The sequence below is a fragment of the Ooceraea biroi genome, chromosome 5, assembly GCF_003672135.1.
Source record: "Ooceraea biroi isolate clonal line C1 chromosome 5, Obir_v5.4, whole genome shotgun sequence".
NCBI lineage: Eukaryota > Metazoa > Arthropoda > Insecta > Hymenoptera > Formicidae > Ooceraea > Ooceraea biroi.
This window is the reverse complement of record NC_039510.1, coordinates 12,169,492-12,181,951: the sequence shown is the minus strand read 5'-3', so window position 1 is coordinate 12,181,951 and position 12,460 is coordinate 12,169,492. Positions and strand designations below refer to the sequence as shown.

The window sequence follows — 12,460 nt, the reverse complement described above, 5'->3', positions numbered from 1 at the left end:
GATCAGGATTGCGCGAGAGCTCTCGTCTCGACTTTTCGCCGATGAATTGCACCATACAGATGTCGATCGCGTGTTATCACGGTCTACAGCAAGAGAGGGATAGACGGGAAGAGCTGTAGAAGTTGAAAGATCGCAGCGGCGTTAAACGACACGTGCGATAATTATGTTTAACGGATCTTGAGACACCGAAGATATAATTGAAACGGATATCGACGAAGCACGCTTGATCGCGCGAGGGTGGTGAGTAGCCACCCCGGGCGAGCGTTGTAGGGCGGCGGGTGCGGGTGGGGGAGAAACGCGGTGCCGCGACGCGTCGTGCGATCAAGGAGGGAGCGGGTGGAGGACTCCGGCGCACGTCGGGGAGCATAAAAGACGTGAGAGGGAAAGATCGCACGTAGTACACACACGTACGATGCTCGTGCGGGGCGCGAGGCGGCCGGAACGCTGCAGCGGCGACAGTGAGATACGGCCGAGTTGCAGCCGCAGGGTGTGAAATACACGTAACGCACACCGGACCCGGTGTCGAGTCGACGATCAGCACGATCGCGAGGACTCGGAGGGATCGAGAACCGTCGTGACAACAACGGGTTTTCGCGCTCGAATCGATAATTCGAGCGCGATCAGACAACGTGGCGACAAGAGCCTCCTCACGCTCCTTCCCTCGTTCAAGGACTTGGACGTGTTTCACCGAACGGGGCAGTGCGACTTCTGTCTCTCCTATCTCCCGCGTCGGATTACGGATCTGCGTTGAAGTGATAAGGACCTAGCGACGAGCGAGCGCACCACCATCCCCATCGTTATCGCTACCTATATTCATCGCGAATCGACGTATACTCTCGGTCTTCCGGTTGGAAAGGAGCTCGCGACTACGAGCAGCAGTACGGCCCACCACGACGATGTTCGGCGGCAAAGGGGTAGGTAAACCAAGCTGTAAGCGCGAATTCTTATGCAACTCTCGCGAGCTTGCAGGACTCGCGGGTGCGAGGAATTGGGTCACTCTCATCTGTTACCGAAGCACGTCTCACGTCCCTTGTGAAAACGACCCTTTTGCTTGCTCCGTTCCATCGGGATCCTGATTCGGTATCGTTTCTGGCGGTGACCGGTAGCGTGTCTCTACTAGCAATCGTGAAGAAAGAAAAAGAATCAAAAGAATAAGAAGATAATTAAAAAGAGAGAAAAGAAAAGAGCGAAAAGGGAACTTAACAATCCTGTCATTTTTGGCAATTTGGTACACAATGGCCCGTTAAAGTTTCTATCGAGAAGGCATAATGGTTGTCATATAATACAGTAGAATGACAGATAACGAGTGTGTTCTGTGAAGGCTGTTAAGGGAACTTCCGGTATCGGTGAGAGTAATCGCAAAATCAGATTTCCGATATTGGGTCAACGTCGATATCTTCCGGCATGGTAATCCGTACATGCACGTCCAATTAGAATTTTGGGGAGGAAATTATTTATATTGTGAGACATGTCGTTAATTAACGCCGCACTTCCGTGCATTGTTTTCGCGAGTGTACATCTATAATAACTCGATTCTACGGCACGAATGTATCTCTTTTGAGCGAGACGTAAAAAGAATATTTTTATTTTTGTTTTACGTCGCGGTCAGATATTATTTTTATGTGCGAAGAGAAATTGGACTTTTATATCTTTCTCTTTGTGCATTGCAATTACTTTATTGAAGGAAAAATTGTTTTTCGCCAACTTGTATTATGATAGAATATATTTTTGCAGAGAGAAAGATGCATAGATGAAGATTAAATGTACTTATTTACGTATCTGTCATAATTAATGTTAATAGTAGTATTGGAAAATTCATCTAATTTTCTATTAATGAGAACTATAATGTTATTGACAGTTGCTACCCGAATACGGGAGTAAATAATTCGTTACGGTTATAATTATTTGCAGAACGATTTAATAATCTCTGTGCGCGCGTTTATTTCCCTTGCATAAACTTCCGGTGGTTGTTGATCGACGCAAATGTTAATTATACAAACAATGCACAGCGAAAAAGAGGATCAATTTGTTTAACAGCCTACTCTTTCACATATGAGGGAAGACTGATAAATAAATTGTTTTTGTTTTAATCTCATTCCCAAACTGTATTTGCAACAGAAATATTCGATTATGTGGATCATACTGTGAAAATGGCTCGTTATCTCATCATTCGTAATACAAGATGTCCCAAAATTGCTTCTTTGATCACGCGCTTCTTGACTGATTAATGTTCTCTTAACAAATATGTATCAAGACACCAAAAGTCTCCAAGTAATTAGCAACCAAAACTAATCAATTTTTCGCATACTTTTGAAGGAGCAAACAAATAAAAGAAATAGACGAATTAACTTCAAAAGATAATGAGAACTGTCAAGTTAGAAGCAAATAATGACCAATCAATTATTCATCTTTAATCAATTAGTTTTATATCAATTACTCCAAGAATCTATCATCCAAACACCAACATGCAACGTATGCCAACAGTGCAATGCACACAGTGGGACACCCTGTATATACATGTACAGCCAATTTTGCCGGCGGCAATTAGGCAATCCGATATCGATACGGCGTTCGAATGCACTTGTCACTTTTCCTGTAAATAGACTGCATATATATATTAGGGGATCACGCGTATCGCATCATCCTGCCCGACTTTCTGCCTTCATTCGCAGCCTTCAGTCATCTCCTCGAGTCTTTGATCTCTTTGAGTCGCTCATGGCGATTATACAATGCGGCAAATCATTCTTACGCGCAAATACGTAGATATATGTATCAATGCAGAGAGTAGTTATCTGGGAAGAGAGATGAGTGAGTAAACAAGGCGCGTGGGAGGCGCACGGTATTTCACCAGTATTTCTCCACACCGCATCAACTATATGTGACACAAAATATCACGTTAATAATTATATTACCCCTAGAATTAATTATGCATTGCATTGCCCGCTATTTTAGCGCAATAAACAGCGAAAATTCCAAGCTCACGTCGTGTAAATAGTGCATGTTTGCAGGGTGGCAGTCGTAGGATACACGTAATTACGCGGGGTGTTTTCTATACAGCGATCGATGCACGATTGTCTGAATGGCAGGAGGTGTACGTAATCTCGCATGAACTTGTTTTTGTACGTGCGCAAGGACGTCGGAAATGGAAACTCCACTCGGCTCCACGTTCAGACACCGTTTTTCTTAAGGGTGTATAGTTTACGCATGCGACAAGTACGATCGATTTACCCGGACTCCTTTGATGACAGTTTATGCACACGGAGGGTAGTTTCAAAGGTCGGTTGTACGTGCACGTGCACACGCAGGCACGCACCGACACCGCATCATCATCTGAACATGATGCGTACTCGCGCATCATCCATGTACGCCTGAGTTGGATGACGTTCACGACCCACCACGATTACGCCGGGTCGGTGTGAACGTGCACGCGATATCAATATTCGCAATAAACGTGAAACAGATGGAACAACCCCTAAACATGGCTATACCATTGTAGATCAAGCTGGGAAACACGCGATTTAAGAGACGTCAATAAAACCGGGCCGGCGATGTAGAAGCTCGGGGGAGCGATGCGTGAACGATAAAGCCGACCTCGCCGGCTGGTTTGTGTGTGTGTGTGTATATTGCGAAAGTTTACTATTTACGCGATGGAATATTATATAGATCGCCAAAGGTTGCCCGTGCCTTCGTAACGAACATTGCCTAGGCTCCTTTGCAATCCTATGTGATGCGAATAAACTGTGACTTGGTATTGCTAATATTTAAACATTTATTTATATGCTGTATGAAGAACTTATTTTCTGAGTAACCAGGGAAACTTGGAGGCTCTCGTGTTTAGGGAAGAGCAATCGATAACAGAACGACAATCGCGCGATAATGATATGATGATGATAATGGGACACTCAGGTCGCATTAACAATGTAACAGCTACTTACCTTAAGTATATCAAGTAAAGGGAAAATACACGGCGACGCGAAGAGAAGAGTACTCTAATCCATAATGCTCTCGTTCCAGTTGCAGACAATGAGATGCAGGCCACGTAATCTGCAGGCGCGTCATCGGAGATGGCCCCTGCGACTCGGCCTCTTCCTAATTTACGTCCTCGTGCACTACGTCGCCTCCGCGAACATTACCTCGCCCGACACAACAACGATGATATCTTTGACTTCCGTGCAGTATGAAGAAGGCTGGTCATCGGAGTCGGAAGCGGAAACATCGACCGAGAAAATAAAGACATCGACGGCGGCAACGGCCAGACTATTCGAGAAACTGAAGAATACGGTCCAATTGATCCAAAGGAAAGCCTCAAAGGGCGAGTCGTCGAAGGGCAACCAGACCTCCACGCCGAAGCAAGACCAAACCAACATTACATTAAGCACAACGGTGAGTCTGCCGCTTCGCGAGCACCCTGTATATCATGTGGCGCAGGTGGACATCTCGTAATGCCTCGAGAAAACGAGATCATTGTTCGGATTAGAACTGAATATCACGCCGTGCAACGTGATACGTGATGCATGGTACGAGTTGCGCAACACCTGCGTCAGGTGCGATCCATCAGATAGCACTGCGGATTGACGTGTCGATCTTATATCATGACTTACACGCAACACGAAAAATTGCACGCGACTAAATCATCTCCGAATAATTATCAATATATAAATGATTGACTTTTGACTTTGCAATTTAATCGATCAGTAATAATTAAGCTTAGCGTAAATTATATCAATTATATCAATGATGAGTAAATTTTCCTAATGTCCTTTCTCGCAATGTTCGCAGATCGCTTCGATTACGACCACAACCAGTTCGGTCGTAACTCTAAGACCTCGAAGACCGAATTGTTCGGCGCCCGCTATAGAACAATTCCCGCGACCGTTGATGGGTCCCAAAACTAGGAAAAGCGGCGGACTAATACTACACATTCTGGTTGCCATTTATACGTTCCTAGGTCTTGCTATCGTGTGCGACGATTACTTTGTCTCAAGTCTGGACAGAATCTGCGAAGGTGAGGATTTCTTGTAGATAAATTCTGAATTCAAGTCAAAAACATGTTTTTTTGCATACCTGAAGAGAGGTAACAAATTTGGTGTTTAATAATAATTCAACAACATTGTAGAGAAAGAAATTGAAAAACATCCAATAATAACGGATCGACAAAAATCGTCCAACGTCGGACAACCAATCTACAGTTCTGTCACTCAGATTTAAATGCAAATGTCGTTGTATTATTTAAACTGTAATTGTTTGAATACTTTTGTACATTTTTAATATTTGCTCTGTCACGTTAGATTTTATCGACAAGGATTCTAATATAAATTTGTTATTGAATTGTTAGTATTGGTTTAGCATTTTGTTTACTAAATTCTCTCAACTGTAAGACAATAATCTTGTATGTCTAGTTCTAACGTTACGCGGGGATAGCCAGTTTTACGTAAGGAGATTATATTTCTATCTCGTTCCACAAACCGATATGCCGTTACATTCGTCATTAAATTATCCGTTATTACAGCGCGGTTAATGTTGAAGATTGAGATTGAAAATAGAGATTAAAGGTCCTTGTTTCCAGGTCTCCAATGTATCGACTGATCCAGATTTGTCCATTCTATTTTGAATTAAAGGATGATTTACTTGATGCCATGACATAAACATTAACATTTCTTTCTTTTCCAGAATTGAGACTGTCTCCTGATGTCGCGGGAGCTACTTTTATGGCAGCTGGTTCTTCCGCACCAGAATTGGCAACGGTGATTATTGGCGTATTCTTCGCCAAGGATGATATCGGAGTGAGTAGAATAGTAATTTTCTAATCGTGATACACACGCTCCGCTGCGTTCAAATCTCACGAAACGCGAATTAAGCGCGAATGAAAAATATTACATAACGCGTACGTGGACTAGCAGATTGTTTTGTAATCGTAAAACTGAAGTCTAGCGATTCGATTTTAGCTTATAGCTAAAATTTTATCTCGATTTTAGCTCGAGTCTAGAACTACATGAATCTCTTGCCCACAGACGAACCGTACATTACCGCGTCTCTGCTTATAATTAGCGACGTAAACAAATTCTTGTTATTATTAAATCCTTTTTTATCTGTTCCAGGTAAGTGGCGTTATTGGTAGCGCCGTTTTTAACATAATGTTCGTTATAGCGATCTGTGGATTATGCACTGCGACGGCCTTTAAGCTGAATTGGTGGCCCCTTTGTCGAGATTGTTTTTTCTACGCTGTTTCGATCCTCGTGATGCTCGGCACGATTTATAACGAGTATATATCTTGGTAAGCGTTTCATTGAACTCAATTGCACTTGATTAAAGTTGCTACGAGATCTGAGCAAACTGACACACATAAACACACACGCATACATAGGAAAAAAATTTTAACTTTACAGGCCGGAGGCCCTGTTTATGTTAATCATGTACGGAGTTTACTGCGTGGTGCTCGCATTTAATGTTAAATTGGAACGTTGGGCGAAGTCATATAACATACCATTCTTGCCAAAGGACGACGAGCCTGCTGAAGAGAGCGCCCTAGTGAGTTACAGATCTTTGCAAGAGGATCGATTATCCTACACCGGTCCCAACTCGCCGACCACCGAACAAATTAAGAATCAGGAAGGTAAACGTCAATTTTTTCATCAGCTATTTTTACTCTCATTCCTTCTCTTAATTCTTATCTAGCTTTTTCGTGTCTTTCTCGAAGTCTAAAAATGTTACCCTCTCTCCTTCAGGAAATGGTGTTCGAGAAACTACAACCGAGCAGCCGGCAGCACCGAGGCAGCCTGAATATTACAAGGCAAAGGAGCCCGATCCCAATGGAGTGTCACCTCTCGTGAAGCCGACGGACGGAAGCAAATGGACTCTGTTCACTTGGGGCCTCGTGTATCCCATCCACTTTATGTGTCGCGTGACGATGCCGGATTGTCGACAGGAGAAATGGCGGAGCTGGTATCCTTTCACCTTCTGTATATCGATGATTTGGATCAGTTTCTACAGTTACCTAATGGTGTGGATGATTACGATCATAGGTAACGTTATCATAGGTCACGTCCGAATGCAATCTCTTGCCTTTAGACTCAATGTTAACAAAATGATTACTTTACAGGAAGTACTCTGGGCATTCCTGATACTGTGCTGGGGCTGACCTTCGTTGCCGCCGGCGTGAGCGTACCGGATGCTCTATCCTCTTTAGCAGTTATAAAGGAAGGTCTCGGTGACATGGCAGTGAGCAATGCCGTGGGCAGCAACGTCTTCGACATCCTGGTGTGCCTCGGTCTCCCGTGGTTCATACAAACCGCTATGATACAGCCCGGTTCGCACGTGAACGTCACCAGCAGAGGTAGGCAAGACTATCTATCTAGCTTTTGCGAATTTATTTTATTATTTATCAGGTTTTTAATTAAGGTAATTAATCATATAGAAATATTGATATGATTATGATATATGCATTACATAAGTCTGAGTCGCTTACACAATTTTCCGTACTTATCAGGTTTGACGTACTCGACTTTTTCTCTGCTATCGACGGTTATATTCCTGGTGCTAGCGACGCATCTGAATGGCTGGAAACTGGACCGTCGGTATGGTATCGTTCTGATGATCTGGTACTTGGTATTCATCATGTTCGCGTCGCTCTATGAGCTGAATATCTTCGGCGAGATGAATCCCGACGTATGCACCAGCGATTTTTAATGCAAATCTGCAATTCTCGCTCGTTTCCTATTTTTGCTTTGCTCAAAACGCTTAACAATTGCCCGGAGCAAGGCGTCACCGTCTCGCTCGATTGGATCGTGAACAATGACGCACGATCGTCATGAACGCTCCAGCGACTTTGTTCAAACATTCCCTCCCCCTTCGTCCACACGATGACAAGAACAGCGAGGGACGGAAGAGAGTTTAGGAGCTAGTTGCATGTCGGAAGAAGTATGACTTTAGCTCATCGTCGAATTGAAGCGGACGCACGAGGCTTTAGATAAGAGCAACGAGCTTGTCGTTGAGCTTTCTTTCTTTCTTGGGCTGTTGTAGAGAATTCAGACAATACGTGCTCGTGCACACGTGAGTACACAGGCATTGGATCCTATTGTCGCCGTCAAATGTGACGAACGAGTATTTTGCTTGCTTCCGTTCGATCATAAATCCAATCGATGAAACGCGAATTGCGAAGGTTTCTCTGAATCGAGCAAAAGTACCGGGAAAGTTGCAATTGTTTTTCGCTTTTAAGTAATGTAATTAATTGAGACTTTCTCGATTGGAAGTTCTCGGCCAGACAATACGATTATTACTATTAAAGTGTGGTTATTATATAATATGAATGTTGCACGTATTGGCGGTATCAGTTTGATTATTCGCTCAAATCAGAAATTAAATCAGCATCAAATTCATCGTTACGGAGCTCCAAACTTTCAAATCTTAACTCTTAGCCACAGACTACGTTGCACGTCGCGCGAACCTTATTCGAGGTGATGGAAAACATTGATACATTTTATACGGCCATATTGTGCAAATGCCTGAGTACCATGAGAAGAATGCGTCTTGACAATTGATATTGTTTTATATTCCGTAACAATAGATTTTAAAATTAGACAGTAGAAAAACGGCTTGTTAGAATAGAACTTAGGAATGTCATGTCTGCGGCTAAATGTTAAGATTGTTAACGATGCTACGCGAACATTGAGAGATTTAAGTTTGTTCAAGTTTCTATAGAAGAATATTATAATTATTATAGAAATGTAAAATTTTAATATGCGAAAAATCGAATGCGCATCAGCTTTTTTTGGAATTGTCACAACATTAAGCGCGATCTTTATATTCTCGATAAGAATCCATCGCGAGTTACAATATACTCGAAATACTTATATTCTTTTAAATGCATTTTCGTGAAACATATCGTAACGCGCGTTACGCTGTGACGTGCGCGATGAAGAAGGATGTTTCTATGTGCTCAGAAATACGAAACAATCTTTTATTAAGGTATAATTCATTGAATTTTGATTCTGTTGAAACGCTGCTGAGCGTTCGAACGGCCAGAGAAGAAACGAAAATTTCGCGAGATCAAAGGAGATCGTTAGCGTGAGTGCGAGCGTGAAATCATCTTTCTCTGAAACTATCTTTTTCCTAAAAATAAAATCACTTTGAAGTCTGCACGGAAAATAAACGAATGGATTAAACCTTGTATAACGGGAAACGTAGCTGGAAATTCGCGCAGAACGGAGAAGCAAGCGAAATTTCATTCGTGACCAAAAAAACGAATCACGTTGGTTGGGGGGGGGGGGAGAAGGAGTTGGTTTTTTAACGAAGATGAATGAGCGTTGGAAGAGACAATAATTAACGCAGCCTTATCCGATGAAAGTATTTACAACCGACACTATATTACTGCGCGTTCCTTGAGACCGATTTTTCGATCACGGGATCACATACAATCGATAGAAAGTCAATCAACGCTAGCGAGAGGAACATCGATGCTTCACGATGCTCCGTACCTCCGCTTCCGGGATCCTTTGATCTTTCGAGCGCGATGGAATCGGTATCGATGATGAGTTCATCGCACGACGGAATTTTCGCAGAAAAACCGTTGGAAATTGCCAATGGCAGCGGAATGCCATTTAACTTCGATGATGAACTTCACTGACCAATCTATCCTCAATCCGCTTTTCTATTCTAGATGATTATTGGCATCGATTTATACATTATAAATTGCAAATTGTGAAATGTTGAGTTAATGTCGATAATTTCTCTCTTTCAGATCTTATGAAACAATTAGCATCTTTCAATCTTATTCAATTATTATTTCTTATTTCAATGCGAAAAGAAAAATATATAATATCACATTTATATATATAAAGATTAGCGTTAAATATGTTGGAAATGTCGACATAAACTCGAGAATGTTTAATGAAAAAGTTCAATGATAGAACAAACGGGACTAAATTAACAAGAATGTTACGTATATTTGTTGTAAATTTATAAATGTTTTTTCATATATAATTTGTTTTCTTATAATTTCTTGCGAAAATAGTCCGTCGATGCTCGTCTTACTAAAAATGTTAACACACATCTTTTTTTTTTAAATCGGAACGGATACGCGATCCGTAAGAGATCGCAAGGATCGCGCAGACGCTTTAGTGTGTGATTAATAAATATTATATAATATAACAATGCGACAGCTTTAGAAACCGTATGACTATTTGAACGTTCAACGTGTTTGTTCACTACGTTTATCCGTTACTGTTAGCGCGTTAGAACGATGCAGATACGCATATGAATATTATACATCATTGCGATGCGTTCGCTGCTGATGACGAAGTAACCGGGTGGACGATTTCCAGTCGTCCTATCTGATTGAACAATTGACCTGAGACCGAAAGTACATTGTTATTATGCAATCTCTCAGTATCGAACGCATCGACGCACGGCTTCCAGGATTTTAGGAAGCGCCGTTCGACAGTGAGGCGCCTTAGACCTTCATTGAGCGGACCAGTCTCGCTATCGATCCCACGGATATATATTGCGGCATCATTGACGTAATTCGGGAAGATACATCGAACTTTGTAAACTTCTCAGAAGCAAAGGGAAATCAGGGGGCCGCATTTAAGGAAGATCAGAAATTCCGATTTTGATCTCTCAAAGATATTTCATTGCGTCACGTTAGATTTTTCAAGCAGTGATGATAAAATTTTACGTGAAAATAATTGTTGTGCTATTAAAGAGTTAGTTTATCTTTCAGGAGAAAGATTTAAGGAACAAGCTTCAAGTCCTGGTTTTAAATCCGCCCCTTGCGAGAAGAAAGTCGCGCGACACAGCAGGTCCGCATCTTAAGCATCAACGAATGGAACGTAAGACCTGTTAGGAGTTTGTCTGTCTAATTTCCGGCAACCTTCTACCGTAGCTGAATTTCTCTCCGGCTGAACGCCGTCGATCGTTCGGGAACCGGTGTTATTAGAGTCAATTCATCTGTGGCAATTATTAGTAGGATTAAAGAAAAAAAAAGAAGAAGCGCGAGAAGAGGCGCGTCCTTCTTTCAGCTCAGTCGCGTGAGAACGTCGATCAATTCGAGGGTGTCCTTAATAGCGTGTAATCGAAGTCAATAATAGTCCTTTCTAGATGTCTCTCATAATTGTGATTCCGTATATAAAACTGCGCCCGTCCTTTGACGATGTCCTGTTATGTCCAACGGTTCCTGGAGGATCGCATGGGCAGACCGACGTATCTACCCTACATTTGCGTGCACGCGCGCAATTTTATTGGGTACTCTTGTATAAAATGTAACGGGCAGGAGATAACGATTAATAAACAGTAATGTTATCGATATAACGCTAACGATACGTATATAAAACGCGAGGTAGAAACAGGGCGTCGGTGTAGCGGAAGTCAGGCGTAATCTTGTTGTTGACTGGTATAAGTGTAGATTTTATATCACGACATTGTGTACTTAGATCGTTACCGACATTACCTGACTAATTAATTAAGTTTACGAGTTTACAGCCGTCTCCTCTACCTGCAGTATTATCCCAGTCTTCGTCGCGTAAGTTCGTCGAATACGTTTGTGTACCTGTAATCGCGAGGAGAGAACCCTGTATTGTGACTTCTATTTCGTTATACACTTATCAGATCCCCGATCTGCGATCGCTTCTCTCGTCTCGATTCCGCTGCAGTCTTCGTTGCAGTCCGTTGCAGTCACAGCTAGCAGTGGCAGCTGCGGAAAGTATATCGTAAATATATAATATAACGAGTATGCAGACACCTACATAGATATGTAAGATTTAAAACTGTATACTTAGTAGCTTAAAGAAAGAAAGTAGATGTACAACGAATACAACGACATCGGCTGCCACTGATAAGTGACATATAACTACGCTACTTTGTAGTTTGTTCATGCAACTTGTAACTGCTTCGTTCTCGTAAGTGATATTTTCAAGCTTTCTTCTTTAGTTTGGCGCGACAAATATTATACCATACAAGAGAGAAATGTGTGTGCGTGTGTGGGGATCTTTCCGACTTATGTCTTTTTCCATCGTTACTCGAGTTTCCAGAAGTGTATCCTAACGCGTCAATATATATCTAGTCATAGCTTATTTATTACGACGTTATGTAAATAATTGTTCTACCAATGTCGCATATAAAAATATTATATATATATATATTTATAGATATATCTAAATATATATTATATATATATACACATTTCTTTCGGCAAAAATATATACATGTATATGTATGTATATCGAGTATACATGCCTAGCAAATGCAAAGAGCCTAAAGTACATATATATATATACATATATATTATACATAATGAAAATTCAGCACACCTTTCGCAAGGAGGACTCGTATGTACCGAACGGAAACAATTTAATATTACACATACCTTGTTTAGCTTGAGAGCGGGAGAAAGTTAGAGACGAGTAGTTATGTACTCCGATGTATTCGAAACGTTTCAACAATAAAGCTATTGCTACCAATTAAATCT

At 41.7% G+C, this 12,460-nt stretch overlaps 1 protein-coding gene across 1 annotated transcript; it reads left to right on the top strand.

Annotated features, from left to right (window-relative positions):
- The first annotated feature begins 30 nt into the window (after positions 1 to 30).
- On the top strand, positions 31 to 12,452 carry LOC105281048 (probable sodium/potassium/calcium exchanger CG1090). The gene is made up of 9 exons (XM_011341992.3): positions 31 to 914; positions 4,015 to 4,383; positions 4,780 to 5,005; positions 5,671 to 5,783; positions 6,099 to 6,274; positions 6,387 to 6,613; positions 6,726 to 7,022; positions 7,100 to 7,333; positions 7,487 to 12,452. The coding sequence occupies exons 1-9, from the start codon at positions 897 to 899 to the stop codon at positions 7,684 to 7,686; spliced, it is 1,860 nt and encodes a 619-aa protein (XP_011340294.1). The 5' UTR covers positions 31 to 896; the 3' UTR covers positions 7,687 to 12,452.
- The last annotated feature ends 8 nt before the right edge of the window (positions 12,453 to 12,460 follow it).

What these genes read in the sequence shown, in the direction of transcription:
- LOC105281048 (XM_011341992.3), top strand. An exon ending in ACAAATTAAGAATCAGGAAG is followed by an intron (nt 6,614 to 6,725) that starts GTAAACGTCAAT and finishes TCTCTCCTTCAG; the next exon opens with GAAATGGTGTTCGAGAAACT. An exon ending in GTGGATGATTACGATCATAG is followed by an intron (nt 7,023 to 7,099) that starts GTAACGTTATCA and finishes ATTACTTTACAG; the next exon opens with GAAGTACTCTGGGCATTCCT.